We start from the raw sequence: 15,067 nt of genomic DNA on the forward strand, positions 1-15,067 counted from the left end.
TGGAAACATCCTCTCTGCATCCACCTTGTCAAGCCCCCTCATAATCTTATACTTTTCGATAAGATCACCTCTCATTCTTCTGAATTCCAATGAGTGGAGGCCCAACCTACTCAACCTTTCCTCATAAGTCAACCCCCTCATCTCCGGAATCAACCGAGTGAACCTTCTCTGAACTGCCTCCAAAGCAAGAATATCCTTTCGTAAATACGGAAACCAAAACTGTACGCAGTATTCCAGGTGGGCCTCACCAATACCCTGTACAGCTGTAGCAAGACTTCCCTGCTTTTATACTCCATACGCCTTGCAATAAAGGCCAAGATACCATTGGCCTTCCTGATCACTTGCTGTACCTGCATACTAACCTTTAGTGTTTCATGCACAAGGACCTCCACACCCTCCTCCCGCAACGCCTCTGCTCCATTGGTCAGCTGACTGCCCTTGCCTGGTTCCACTCTCGTGTGTCCGCTCGTAGCCAGAGCATCTCCAGCAAGGGTTTCCCTTCCCGCCCCCGCAGCATTCCCACTAGGATCCCCCCAGGATCTCTCCTTGTCCTCCCTTCCTTTTCCTCATCTCACTTCGGACGAGACGTTAAACCGAGGCCCCGTCTGCTCTCTCAGGTGGATGTAAAAGATCCCATGGCACTATTTCGAAGAAGAGCAGGGGAGTTCTCCCCGGTGTCCTGGGGCCAATATTTATCCCTCAAACAACATCACTAAAACAGATTATCTGGTCATTATCACATTGCTGTGTGTGGGAGCTTGCTGTGCGCAAATTGGCTGCCGTGTTTCCCACATTACAACAGTGACTGCACTCCAAAAGTACTTCATTGGCTGTAAAGCACTTTGAGACCTCTGGTGGTTGTGAAAGGCGCTATATAAATGCAAGTATTTCTTTCTTTCATGTACGTGCTGCCCCTTGTCAACATCATTCACAAAGCTGGGGTCAGCTTGCACATGTATCTTAGCAACAGCCAGCTCTGCCTTGCCACCACCTCTCTCGATCCCTGCACTGCCTCTGCATTGTCCAGAGCCCTGGATCAGCCTCAATTTACTCCTGTTAAACACTTGAAAGACCAGAGTCTTTCTGCCTCCACCACAAACTGCATTCCCTGGCCACCGATTCCATCTACCTCCCCAGCCACTGACCCAGGATGAACCAGAACCCCCGGGCTGGGGAGTCTCGAACCAGGGCTCACAGTCTCAGAAGAAGGGGGTCGGCCATTTAGGACTTGAACCCACAACCTTCTGACTCAGAGGCGAGAGAGAGTGCTGCCCACTGAGCCACGGCTGACACACTAGAGCGGGCGGCTGACTCGATATCGCCCGTTTTACGTTGGCGTCCTCGGTCAGAATAACCCCTGCAGGTCTCACAGGCCTTGTGCCTAATTCCCAACTCTCCCTGCTGTGCCCCACTCCCCGTCCAACATCAACGCCTCCGTCAGCCTGATTCACAGCTGCACATCTTCCACCTCAACTTTTCCAGAGTCCGTTGAACTTTTCAACCTTGGCTCTGCACTGGTAACGGTTACAGTTCACTGACTATCCAGCTCAAACAGTGTGACACAATCTCCCTCAAAAATGGGCTCACATCACATCATCTATGGAGTACAAAAACAGGGAAGTCTTGCTACAGTTATACAGGGTATTGGTGAGGCCACACCTGGAATACCGCGTGCAGTTTTTGGTTTCCATATTTAAGAAAGGATATACTTGCTTTGGAGGCAGTTCAGAGAAGGTTCATTATGTTGATTCCGGGGATGAGGGGGCTGACTTATGAAGAAAGGTTGAGTAGGTTGGGCCTCTACTCATTGGAATTCAGAAGAATGAGAGGTGATCTTATCGAAACGTATAAGATTATGAGGGGGCTTGACAAGGTGGATGCAGGGAGGATGTTTCCACTGATGGGGGAGACTAGAACTAGAGGGCATGATCTTAGAATAAGGGGCCACCCATTTAAAACTGAGATGAGGAAAAGTTTCTTTTCTCTGAGGGTTGTTAATCTGTGGAATTCGCTGCCTCAGAGAGCTATGGAAGCTGGGACATTGAATAAATTTAAGACCAAATAGACAGTTTCTTAAACGATAAGGGAATAAGGGGTTATGGGAAGCGGGCAGGGAAGTGGAGCTGAGTCCATGATCGGATCAGCCATGATCGTATTAAATGGTGGAGCAGGCACGAGGGGCCGAATGGCCGACTCCTGCTCCTATTTTTTATGTTCTTATGTCAGCTGTGGCTCAGTGGGTGACACTCTCGTCTCTGAGTCAGAAGGTTGTGGGTTCAAGTCCCACTCCAGAGACTCGAGCACATAAATCCAAGCTGATTCTCTCAGTGCCGCACTGTCGGAGGTGCCGTCTTTCAGATGAGACGTTAAACCGAGGCCGCTGGTCTGCTCTCTCAGGTGGGTGTAAAAGATCCCATGGCACTATTTCGAAGAAGAGCAGGGGGAGTTCTTCCTGGTGCCAATATTTATCCCTCAACCAACATCACTAAAAAACAAATTTCCGGCTTTGGTGATTTTGGAGCGGTAAAGTTTGTGCCGGGGAACAGTTTGTGCCTCAGTCGGTAAGTATTGGCAGCTGGGCCCTGAGTCAGGAGGCGCAGCGCTAAGGGAGGCGTTGTACACCTACATGGGAAACTCCCGCGCTAAAGAGCCGTGCCTAGGAGCACTCCGAGAACATTCCCAGTGCATTGCTCACACCACCACAACATAAATCGCACGAAAAAACAATCACACTTACCTTAGGGGTCCATTACTCACCTCTCCGCTGTCCGTATAGTTCGACTGCGCGTTTTCCCAGGCGGTAACTGCGGGGCGTGCTGTGGAGTGTACGGGTCGGGTCGGGTTGGGGGGGGGGGGGAGTCAAAAGAGGTGTTGCACATCAGCACAACTCTTCCAGGCGTTGCTACTCCTCACCCCCCGCAAAACCGTCACCGCTGGAGGCTGGCCGCCCGCCCAGAACACCTCACCGCCGCCATTGCCGCTGCTCCGGGGCACAGAGGAGTGGAAAATCCGCCCCATTGTCTGGTCATTATCACATTGCTGTGTGTGGGAGCTTGCTGTGCACAAATTGGCTGCTGCGTTTCCCACATTACAACAGTGACCACACTTCAAAAATACGTCATTGGCTGTAAAGCGATTTGGGACGTCCGGTGGTTGTGAAAGGCGCTATAGAAATTCAAGTCTTTCTTTCTTGCCAAATGCAACGCTGCGTCAGATTGTCCAATATTGCCAGCTCAGCACCGATGCTGTGCCAAAACGGCAGTCAAATTGAGGCAAGAAACTGTAGTCTCACTGGAGCATCAAGTAAAGCAACTTAACAAGTATTTTCAGATAGCCAACAGCCAATGTAAGGGAAGCCCCTTTTGTAGCAAAGCCACTGGAGCAAAGCAACCGCTCGTTTTAGGCAGGGATACGTCTTCATGTCCTGAACTCAAGGAAACATTTCCAGAGAAAAATATCTCCGCCGTGACCACTTCCCTCGTCAGGTCAACTCCCAAGCTGTCCAAAGCTTTTTTTCTTTGTTCGTTTAATACAGGGATTTGAAAACAAGGATGAGAATTTAAAAATCGAGGCGTTGCTTAACCAGGAGCCAATGGAGATTAGCGAGCACAGGGGGTGATGGGTGAGTGGGACTGGGTGTGAGTTAGGACACGGGGCAGCGAGCACAGGGGGTGATGGGTGAGTGGGACTGGGTGTGAGTTAGGACACGGGGCACAGGGGGTGATGGGTGAGTGGGTCTCGGTGCAAGTTAGGACACGGGGCAGTGAGCACAGGGGGTGATGGGTGAGTGGGACTGGGTGTGAGTTAGGACACGGGGCAGCGAGCACAGGGGGTGATGGGTGAGCGGGACTCGGTGTGAGTTAGGACATAGGGGCAGCGAGCACAGGGGTGATGGGTGAGCGGGATTGGGTGCGAGTTAGGACACGGGGGCAGCGAGCACAGGGGGTGATGGGTGAGCGAGACTCAGTGTGAGTTAGGACATAGGGGCAGCGAGCACAGTGGGTGATGGGTGAGCGGGACTGGGTGCAAGTTCGGACACGGGGGCAGCGAGCACAGGGGGTGATGGGTGAGTGGGATAGGGTGCGAGTTAGGACACGGAGCACAGTGGGTGATGGGTGAGTGGGTCTCGGTGCAAGTTAGGACACGGGGCAGTGAGCACAGGGGGTGATGGGTGAGCGGGATTGGGTGCGAGTTAGGACACGGGGGCAGCGAGCACAGGGGGTGATGGGTGAGCGGGACTCAGTGTGAGTTAGGACATAGGGGCAGCGAGCACAGTGGGTGATGGGTGAGCGGGACTGGGTGCAAGTTCGGACACGGGGGCAGCGAGCACAGGGGGTGATGGGTGAGTGGGATAGGGTGCAAGTTAGGACACGGAGCACAGTGGGTGATGGGTGAGTGGGACTGGGTGCGAGGTAGGACACGGGGCAGCGAGCACAGGGGGTGATGGGTGAGTGGGACTTGGTGCGAGTTAGGACACGGGGCAGCGAGCACAGGGGGTGATGGGTGAGTGGGATTAGGTACGAGTTAGGACACGGGGCACAGTGGCTGATGGTGAGCGGGACTCGGTGCAAGTTAGGACACGGAGCACAGTGGGTGATGGGTGAGTGGGACTGGGTGCGAGTTAGGACACGGGGCAGTGAGCACAGGGGGTGATGGGTGAGTGGGACTGGGTGTGAGTTAGGACATGGGGCAGTGAGCACAGGGGTTGATGGGTGAGTGGGACTGGGTGCAAGTTCAGACACGGGGCACATGGGGTGCTGGGTGAGTGGGACTTGGTGCGAGTTAGGACACGGGGCAACAGGGTTTCGGATGAGCTTAAGTTTATGGCGGGTGAAAGATGGGAGGCCAGCCAGGAGCGTGTTGGAATAGTCAAGTTTGGACGTAACAAAGGCATGGATGCAGACCCTTTGCACTGTCAGGCTTTAATCTAGTCCCCCCGAGTGATACCATCAGCATGAACTGCGTTAAATTGCATTAAAGTGAATAGTAATTGGAAAGAATGTTACAGTGAATGATACTTTTATGCACTTTAGACTTTAAAGAGGGGTGACTGATGGCGACAGTCCCTCTTTAAATGTTGGCTGAAGAGCTGTGGGGAACTTGGAGTAAAACACACTCTGGGGAAATGAGGAATTTTGAATACAGATGGGACACGAGTGTTTCAGTCCCAGTTCATGCTTTCTGGGGAATGTGCTGTATTTTTTCTGGCCTGTGTAGAGTTTTTAAGCTCTGTGCTGCTCAGCATTAAATACCATCGGATAAGTGAAGGGTGGGTTAGCAATAAACAGCAAAGTAATCTAAATTGTATGTCTGACCACACGAACAGCCGCTTGCTCATTGAAGGCTGGTGGGTGAGCGGGGGGGAAGTTCTGTTCATTCGTCATCTGCAGCTTCGCACATTACCCAGCTGCTGAATTCGGAAACGGTCCTAACAACAACAACTTGCGTTTATATAGAGCCTTTAGTGTAGCAAAGCATCCCCAAAGCGCTTCACAGGAGCTATGATCAACCAAAATTTGACACCGAGCCACGTAAGGAGATATTTGGGCAGGTGACCAAAGAGGTCGGTTTTAAGGAGCGTCTTGAAGGAGGAGAGAGAGGCGGAGAGGTTTAGGGAGGGAGTTCCAGAGCTTGGGGCCCAGGCAACAGAAGGCATGGCCACCGATGGTGGAGCGATTATAATCAGGGATGCTCAAGAGGCCAGAATTAGAGGAGCGCAGACATCTCGGGGGGTTGTGGGGCTGGAGGAGATTACAGAGATAGGGAGGGGCGAGACCATGGAGGGATTTGTAAACGAGGATGAGAATTTTGAAATCGAGGCGTTGCTTAACTGGGAGCCAATGCGAGTCGGTTAAACCTGGGGATACTCAAGAGGCTCAAATCACCTCGGCAAAATGCAAACAGGAAAAAAACAATACCCATTACTGTTGAGCCGAGTTTATTTTCGGATGGCTTCAAGGTTGGAAGGGACAGGGTGCGTTTTGTGGTGCTGTGGGGGGAGCTGGGGGGGGCGTGTGTCTTCAGGAGTATTAATGAAGCGATTGTTTGAATGGCCCCCCCCCCGCCCAGCCAGACGCTGGCCCGCCCTGTGCTGCCGGACGATGTTGGTGAGTTGTGGGACAGTGAGGAAGCTCACAGTCGCTCCATTGTCTCATAGTCGAGCCGCTATCAGTCCTGCAGCTCCCGTATCTCAGCTTCTCGTTGCACTTTCTCTTGCATGTGGTGTCTTTCACAGAGGCTGCCTTCTCTTATTATCCACATCCAATTAAGTCAACAGAATCGTTGCTCGGCAATAAGAGACTTAATCAAAGGCAGGCATGTGGTTTTGTTTTATTCTGGAGGAACAGATTCAGCAAGCACAAAGCTGTTGTCGTTTGTGGGACATAGCAACGCAATATGAACTTTTTTTTGTATCTGGTTAACAGTCCAGTCTAAGCTGGCTTGGCTCAGGGTCAGTATCGTCACCCCCAAGTCAGAAGGTTGTGGGTTCAAGTCTCACTCCAGCCTTTGAGCACGTAATCTCAGCTTCGGCACACCACTGAGGGAGTGCTGCACTGTCGGAGAGACAGTACTGAGGGAGTGCCGCACTGTCGGAGGGGCAGTACTGAGGGAGTGCCGCACTGTCGGAGGGGCAGTACTGAGGGAGTGCCGCACTGTCGGAGGGGCAGTACTGAGGGAGTGCCGCACTGTCGGAGGGGCAGTACTGAGGGAGTGCTGCACTGTCGGAGAGACAGTACTGAGGGAGTGCCGCACTGTTGGAGGGGCAGTACTGAGGGAGTGCCGCACTGTCGGAGGGGCAGTACTGAGGGAGTGCCGCACTGTCGGAGGGGCAGTACTGAGGGAGCGCCGCACTGTCGGAGGGGCCATCTTTCGGATGAGACGTTAAACCCAGGATCCGTCTGCCTCTTGAAACGGATATAAGAGATCCCACGGTGCCAATGTTCCCTTGTAGCCGCTTACGGCGAACATTGCGTGACGCTATTCAAAAAAGAGCAGGGGAGTCTTCCCAGTGGCTTGGCCGACATTTACCCTTCATTCATCAGCGCCCCCTAAAAACAGATGGACTCATAATTTCTGCTTGTGGGAGCTTGCTGTGCGCAAATTGTCTGCCATGTTTGCCTAAAAAGAAAGCAAGACACTTCTACAGTGTCTTTCACGACCACCGAATGTCCCAAAGCGCTTTACAGCCAATGCGGTATTGTTTGAAGCGCAGTCGCTGTTGTAATGTGCAAAATGCAACAGCCAATTTGTGCACAGCAAGCTCCCACAAACAGCAGTGTGCCGACCAGCCAGGGTTAAACCCATAAGACAGGGTATAAGACAGCCTAGTTATAATATTTGAATCGCCAACGCGCTTCCTGGCCACAGGTTGGCTGCCCACCTCTTGCCCAGCCTCCGTGAAACCCGGAAGAGGGCGGCTGGGAGGCCAGTTTCAATTTTAGCATCTGACCCGACCCCCAAGCCACCCGTTTTTGGGCGTTAAGGTTCACCCCTCACTCTCTGGGTTCAATCATTGAAGAATGATGGAACTGAGTGTGAGGTACGGGGGCGGGGGCAGTGTCTGTTGCCTGTGGAGCCAGCCCCAATCAGGAGTCACTGTCTTCAGGACAAGAAGGGGGAGAATGACTTTTTTTGAAGTTCCATGTTGAATAAAATAGTTTGAACGCTGTAAAACATTTGTATCCAATGAACAAACTAACCTGTTTTCACGGCACAGTGGGAATATAAAATCTGCAGTGCCCCGCTCTTGTAGGCCTTAGACATGATGTATGGTTGTTTGAATCAACGTGTTAGCTCTCCCCAGGGTACCAAGAACAGTGTTAGTTTTGGACTGTGGTGAGGATGTAGACTGGTTCTCCAATGCTCAGGAGAGCACCACAGATGCCAAACCTGTCGTCTTTCTAGACCCTACTGTCTGCAGACTTTCAGATGCCAGTACAAACTGTTTTTTTTTAAAAGACTTGCATTTATATAGCGCCTTTCACAACCACCAGACGTCCCAAAGCGCCTTACAACCAATGAAGTACTTTTGAAATGTAGTCACTGATGTAATGTGGGAAATGCAGTAGCCAATTTGTGCACAGCAAGCTCCCACACACAGCAATGTGACAGTGACCAGATAATCTGTTTTGCTGTCATGTTGATTGAGGGATAAATATTGGCCAGGACACCAGGGGTAACTCCCCTGCTCTTCTTCGAAATAGTGCCTTGGGATCTTTTATGTCCACTTGAGCAAGCAGAAGGGGCCTCGGTTTAACGTCTCATCTGAAAGGCGGCCCCTCCGACAGTGCAGCACTCCCTCAGCACTGCACTGGGAGAGTCAGCCTAGATTTTGGGCTCAAGTCCCTGGAGTGGGACTTGAACCCACAACCTTCTGACTCAGAGGCGAGTGTGCTGCCCACTGAGCCACAACTGACACTGAAAATGAAACAACGCCCAGCAGAGAATAGTTCTCACATGACGCATTTCCGATTGAGTGTCGATATTGAGCCCTGCAAGCCAGGAGGATGAGATCTGGAGCCAGATCGACTTTTCCTTCTGCAAGTTAACCAGTAACTATCGCTGTGCCTTTAATGAAATATAGCCAAGGAGCAGCGTGTTGCAAGCAGTTTTGTCACTCCCACCCCGCTGATTCTCTGCTGAGGGTACCACTCAATGCTGGGGGGGGCGGGGGGGTAGTTCCACGGGTACAGGCCACGCTCTGGTTCCTCACCGTTGTCCCGGTGCACAGTGAAACCTCGGTCGCAGGTTATTCGGTATAACTGAGCCCGACGCTGCCCTGACACACACAGTTAGCCTGCAGGTACAGCAAGCAGTTAGGAAGACAAGTGGTGTGTTGGCCTTCATTGAAAGGGGGTTGGAGTACAAGAGGAAAGGAGTCTTGCTGCAGTTGTACAGTTATTATCGTTCTCCGCTGCAATGTATTTGCTTCGTGGGTTCTTTGCTTAAGAATTCATAACAACATATTGCTATTAAGAACTAGTTGGTTTATTAGCAAAGGTTTAACAATCACACTACACATTACCAGTTCATCCACCAGGCTCACAACCACCTGCCTCATTGTGGATCCCCCGAACCCAACTGGCTGGGGTTTTATTGAGTCTTGTGAACATCACGTGATTGGCTAAGCCACTCACAGTGCAACAGTTCTACAAACCTGTGAGCGTGCTCACGAGTGCACATATTACAGCACTATCCATACTATCCTACTTAGATCCTGGGTCCAGCCCACATGCCCAGTGAACGTAGCAATCTTACTCATTCACTGGAATTCCAGGGTGTGGGAAAGAACCCCCATCCCCATCTATTCCCCCAACTCACCCCAGTGATGTAACTGGCAAACTCACTCCTTGTCCAAGACTGGAATTTGGACTTGTCTCACCTGATCAAGAATGCAATGTTTAATAGTAATGCCGGTAATTAGTACTGATTGTTATTGCAGCGGACAGCCTTTCAGCTTAATGATGCAATGCTTTCCAGGTGAGTCTGGGTTGGGTATTTCCATGAAGTGCCTTACATAAGAACATAGGAATTAGGAGCAGGCCATTCGGCCCCTCGAGCCTGCTCCGCCATTCTGGCTGATCTTGCTCTGCCTTCGGCCGCTGGTTTTGAAGCAGACCCCGGACACAAAGGGGGAGAAATATTTGGTTTGGGGGTGAGCCATCCACCTGTCCCACACCGTGACATGGCGAGCTCCCAGACTGCCCTGGGAATTATGCCCATAATGCCAGCTTAAAGTGACTGGTCGCTGCTGATCAGGACTTGTGGCATTCTGGGCCCACGCTCTCTCACATTACTGGTTTTAAAGAAGTGTCAGGCACTGAAACAGAATGTCCCACACTTCCCCAAGACTCTGGTTTTAAATAGTTTTATTTTGAGGTGGGCACTAAGACACGATGTCCTGCACTACATTGAGGCACTGGTCTAGATCAGGCAGAGATGGGCCTGGCCATTTTTTAAATTCAAGGCCAGCATTTATTGCTCATCCTAAATTGTCCTTGAGGGCAGTTAAGAGTCAATCACATTGCTGTGGGTCTGGAGTCATATATCGGCCAGATCGGGTAAGGGCGGCAGATTTCCTTCCCTAAAGTAATGTAATGTAGCCAAGTTTGCTGATGATACCAACGATGGGTGGGAAAGCAAATTGTGAGGAGGCCACAAAAAATCTGCAAAGACTCAGTGAGTGGGCAAAATTTGGCAGATGGAGTATAATGTGGAAAAATGAGGTTATCCACTTTGGCAGAAATAATAGAAAAGCAAATTATAATTTAAATGGAGAAAAATTGCAAAGTGCTGCAGTACAGAGGGACCTGGGGGTCCTTTGTGCATGAAACACAAAGTTAGTATGCAGGTACAGCAAGTGATCAGGAAGGCCAATGGAATGTTGGCCTTTATTGCAAGAGGGATGGAGTATAAAAGCAGGGATGTTCTGCTACTGGGGCCACAGCTGGAGTACCGCGTACAGTTTTGGTCTCCATATTTAAGGAAGGCTATACTTGCATTGGAGGTTGTTCAGAGAAGGTTCACTAGGTTGATTCCGTAGATGAGGGGTTGACTTATGAAGATAGGTTGAGCCTATACACATTGGAGTTCAGAAGAATGAGAGGTGATCTTATTGAAACTTATAAGAAAATGAAGGGGCTCGACAAGGTGGATGCAGAGAGGATATTTCCACTGATAGGGGAAACTAAAACTAGGGGACATAGCCTTAGAATAAGGGGCCACCAATTTAAAACTGAGGAGAAATTTCTTCTCTCTGAGGGTTGTAAATCTGTGGAATTCTCTGCCTCAGAGAGCTGTGGAGGCTGGGTCATTGAATGTATTTAAGGCGGAGATCGACAGATTTTTGAGTGATAAGGGAGTAAAGGGTTATGGAGAGCAGGCGGAGAAGTGGAGCCGAGTCCATGATCAGATCAGCCATGATCTTATTGAATGGCGGAGCAGGCTCGAGGGGCCGAATGGCCGACTCCTGCTCCTATTTCTTATGTCCTTAAGAAAGGAACAAATCCAGGATGTTGCCGTCCTCCAAATAGCACTTTTTAGCAAGTTTCAGGCAGATTATAATGTCCCGGATATTGCAAGGGTCCAGGGGTCTCCTCAGTAATATACCTCTTCACCAAAAGAGTGTACGGAGATGTGGTCCGCGAGTTAGTGATACAGAAGACCATGAGAGACAATTCAAACATGTATAGAGGTTTATTTAAAGAACCGATCTACAATTTACAGTTGGTGAGTCAGTCAATCGCAACGTTAACAGTTCTAAAAAATGGTGAAAAATACAGTCTTATTTCTAGTCAAGAATCTTTCTTTTAAATCTAAACTTTGTTACAGTATTACAGTTCTTAAAATAGTTTAAGCAGGATATCCATCAATTATCAAGGTAGCAGTTACCTTCAATCCCCGAGAAGTGGAAAAGTAGAAGACCACAGAGCAGACACGGTGCCTTGTGCCTTGCTCTGTAGTCGAGAAAAGCTAATGCCCGTTTAAAGCAAGTCTAACTTTCTTATTCGAGCCTTCAACATTTATACCCTTTTCGGTTGTGTTCCAAAAGGTCTCTTATTGATCAAGTTAATTATCACTAGTTATTTTCTTGCTGACCCTTGCATTCCTTGCTGCTGTATCAATATATGGCTATTGTGAGTTAACCATTTATGTTTGTGCAATGAGTGCTTGTTACATGATGTATCATTTTTAAAAAGTTATCCAATAACTTATCCATGGTCTCAAGAAATTGGTCTTGTTTATGCAATAGGTACTTGACGTTTGCTAATTCAACTGAACCGACGAGTGTGTTGATTGTTCAGTTTACCATCTATGGTCAAGAGGACAGATGCCATTTGTTTAAGATGAACACCCCAGATTAGGCCATTCAGGCTGACTGCTTATTTCAACAATTGAACTGTTTTAAGAAGTTAATAAAGTTATTTATCCAGGGTCAGCCCTTGAAGGCTAGAGTTCTCTCATAGCTAGGATTTCCAAATCTAGCTTGTCTTATTTTTAAAGAAGTTATAAGGTAGAATTTTTAAAGAAGCTAATTTCTTATTTCTAAAGACATTGTAAGGTAGAATTATTTCACAACATGCAGAGTCGAGCTCTCTCAACACCCTGTGCCCAGTTCAGAAAAGTACCCCTTATTAACCCCGTATAATATTTTTTCACTACCCAGCCAAAATAATACTGTTCATCATCGAGTTCAACAATTTCAGACCATAACCTCTGCTCTATTTTTTTCCTTTCTTTTACAAACCCACTGCCTGCTTTTTTATCTTTCCCGTGGCAGCTGGAGATGATTCCGCCATTCACCCCCTCTCTGGACTCATCTTTTGTTTCCTAACTTGCCCCATTACCATCTCCTTTCTGCCCATCATCCCTTTTGTCTCTCTGATCTCTCCTGCCTTGCACCCTATCACAGACCTTCCCCCTTTGTTCTTTCTTCCCCTCCCCCTATCCCAGCCCCCGCACTTCCTTAAGAATCTGCTACATCTCGAACTTTCCCAGTTCTGACAAAGGGTCACAGACCCGAAACATTAACTCTTGTTTCTCTCTCCACAGACCCACTGAGTGTTTCCAGCATTTTCTGTTTTTATTTTACATTCCAGCATCCGCAGTATTTTGCTTATATATTATATAGTAGTTCTGTGGTGTCTTTGGTTGCTTCCTCAATCACCGTTAATATTTTAAAACAAAAATAGATTCAAGGAACAGATTCTGAGAACTGAAAATGTTCATCTTTCTCGTTGAGGGATGGTTGTGTTGGTTTTGACCGGGATATCTCGATATTTTGGGGCCGAAATTGCCCCTCCCGATGAAGCCTCTGGCCGTCCGAAAGTGGTAATCACGGGGCGGCGCGGAATGGCCACCGAGTCTCCGCGGAGGGCCCGCCATTTTGTAAGTTGCCCGACGTGAGATTTGGAGCGGTGCCCGGGATCGCTCCGCCCGTTTTCCCGCCCGCACCGACCCCTTACCGACCGGCAGGGATCCCCTCGGGAAATTTAACCCTTTCCCGGTAACGTCCCGTGGGAGCGGCCCCATCGCCGACAGCTATCTGCGCCATGGCGACACGGCCGCCCTTAAAGGGACGGGTGCACTGCCGCGTCCGCCATCTTATTTTTTTTTGCCGACTGACTGCCAGGTCGGCCCAACAATTACGCCCCCGGGTTCGGCTGGGCCACCAACTGGAAGTCTGGAACCCCCCCCCCCCCCCCCCACTCGGTTGCCAGGCGTTGGCCCGGCCGAAACCCTCCCTACTTAAAAAGGATACAGAACTCGCAGTGGCCTTCCTCTTTAACTGAAGACATATTGTGATGCGTCAGCGTGACACATGGGTTGCGGTGGAGGAAAACGTTTAAAACCTTTTGGCTAAGATCATGCGTAACTGACCTGACAGGGGAGTAGCCACCATGACCTCCGGGTGGTTCTCCCTGGATCAGGAAGGTATATGCTTGCTTTTTTGGAAACAGGAGGTGGGTGGGGTGGCTTGACCCATCCACCTCCACGGAGGTGTGTGGGGGACCTGACCCATCCACCTCCATGGCACGAACCTGGTATTGCAGTACTTCCAGGAACGGTGCAGTGGCTCTAGGCCTTTTGGCTAAGAGCATTGGCGCAGAGTGATCCTTGGCGTGTGCAAGGTGACCTCTGGCGTTTGTGATTTGACAAAGAATTGGAACGATTGGCTACGAATTTCCAAAAAAAAAAACGTTTAAAAGGGGAGATTGTGCCCCGTTTCAGGCGGGGGTGGGCAATTTCTACCCCTTGGTTTCCGTATCGGTTGACATTTGTTTAAACTCCTTCCACTGTAAAGAATGTTTTTTTAAATAAACCACACACTCCCAGATGGTGGTTGTGTAATCGCCGCGTGTGAACGAGAGAGTGATGTTTCTACCCCCATTTTTATTTCCGGGATTTTAGAGAGAAAAATGCGATTGAAGTTTTCCTTTGCCCTGCAGGAGGTTGAACTGGAACGGCTGGAGAGGGAGTTTGCCATTCAGTCCCAGATCACTGAGGCAGCTCGCCGCCTAGCCAGTGACCCCAATGTCAGCAAAAAGATGAAGAAGCAGAGAAAGATGTCCTACTTAAACGCACTTAAAAAACTGCAGGACATTGAAAACGCCATCAATGAATACCGCATCAAGTCGGGGAAAAAACCCACGCAGAGGGCATCCTTAATCATCGAGGGTGAGTTGTGATGTTTCTGGAAGATTTAACATTCCGTGCTGTTTAACGCGTTTATCTATGATTTCTTTGTGGGCTATTTTAAAACAAGTCATTAATCAGAACAGTATCAACAGAACACCAAGGAATTCCACGTCAACGCCTTAACCAGTACATTTGTGGAAGGAAAGAAAGAAAGAAAGAAAGAGACTTTGCACGTTACAGCCAATTAAGTACTTTTGGAGTGTAGTCACTGTTGTAACGTAGGAGAACTTGTACAGATAAGAGAAATTGGAAGGTGCATTAGCGTGAACGGGAAACTCTATTAGGCCCCGATTTTAACTCTGGGCGGACTCCCCGCTCAGGCCTGGGTTAAAATTACAGTCGGGTCTTAATGATGTCATTGGGACGCACCATGCCCGTGTAAAGAAGGACCCTGTTGGCTCCAGGCGTCTGTCCTTGCTGCCCGCTCAGGGGAACGGGTTAAAATCGCAGATGTTGTGATCGTGGCGGCTGTCGGACAGGTAAGAGCCCGGGGCGATTTTAACCGCCCGCCCGCCAGGTTTCTGCTGGGCGAGTCGGGTTAGAATCGCCCCCCAATATGATTTCTATCCCTTTGGGGACGGACCTGTATCCACCTGCCATTTCTCAACAGCGGTAGGGTCAAGCTTGTTGGGAAACTGCGGGAAATCCTCCGTCAGCCCGGTGAAGTGGTTGACAATGTCCACGAAACAGCGGTTCGCCTCACAGCCAGCCCGGCCGTTACTGCCCAGTAACACCGTGTCCCTGATTGTAATATATATAGCTCCATCTGTGGACTCCTGTAGCACTGCAGCCAGTGCTGTTCATAACAAAGAAAGGGAACAGGTCACCTGACTGGTAAGTTCCGGAATGATCTGTGTGTGTGTCCGTG

At 49.7% G+C, this 15,067-nt stretch overlaps 1 protein-coding gene across 5 annotated transcripts in view; it reads left to right on the forward strand.

The window, feature by feature from the left end:
• Window positions 1–15,067, forward strand: part of frmd4a (FERM domain containing 4A) — an 810,443-nt gene that overhangs the window by 752,791 nt on the left and 42,585 nt on the right. For all 5 annotated transcript variants that reach the window (XM_070897082.1, XM_070897085.1, XM_070897084.1 and 2 more), the window contains one exon: window positions 13,950–14,178. In XM_070897082.1, the coding sequence (XP_070753183.1) occupies window positions 13,950–14,178 (229 nt within the window). The remainder of the gene's footprint in view (window positions 1–13,949; window positions 14,179–15,067) is intronic.

This window comes from Pristiophorus japonicus, chromosome 13, assembly GCF_044704955.1.
Source record: "Pristiophorus japonicus isolate sPriJap1 chromosome 13, sPriJap1.hap1, whole genome shotgun sequence".
NCBI classification, from domain to species: Eukaryota; Metazoa; Chordata; class Chondrichthyes; family Pristiophoridae; genus Pristiophorus; species Pristiophorus japonicus.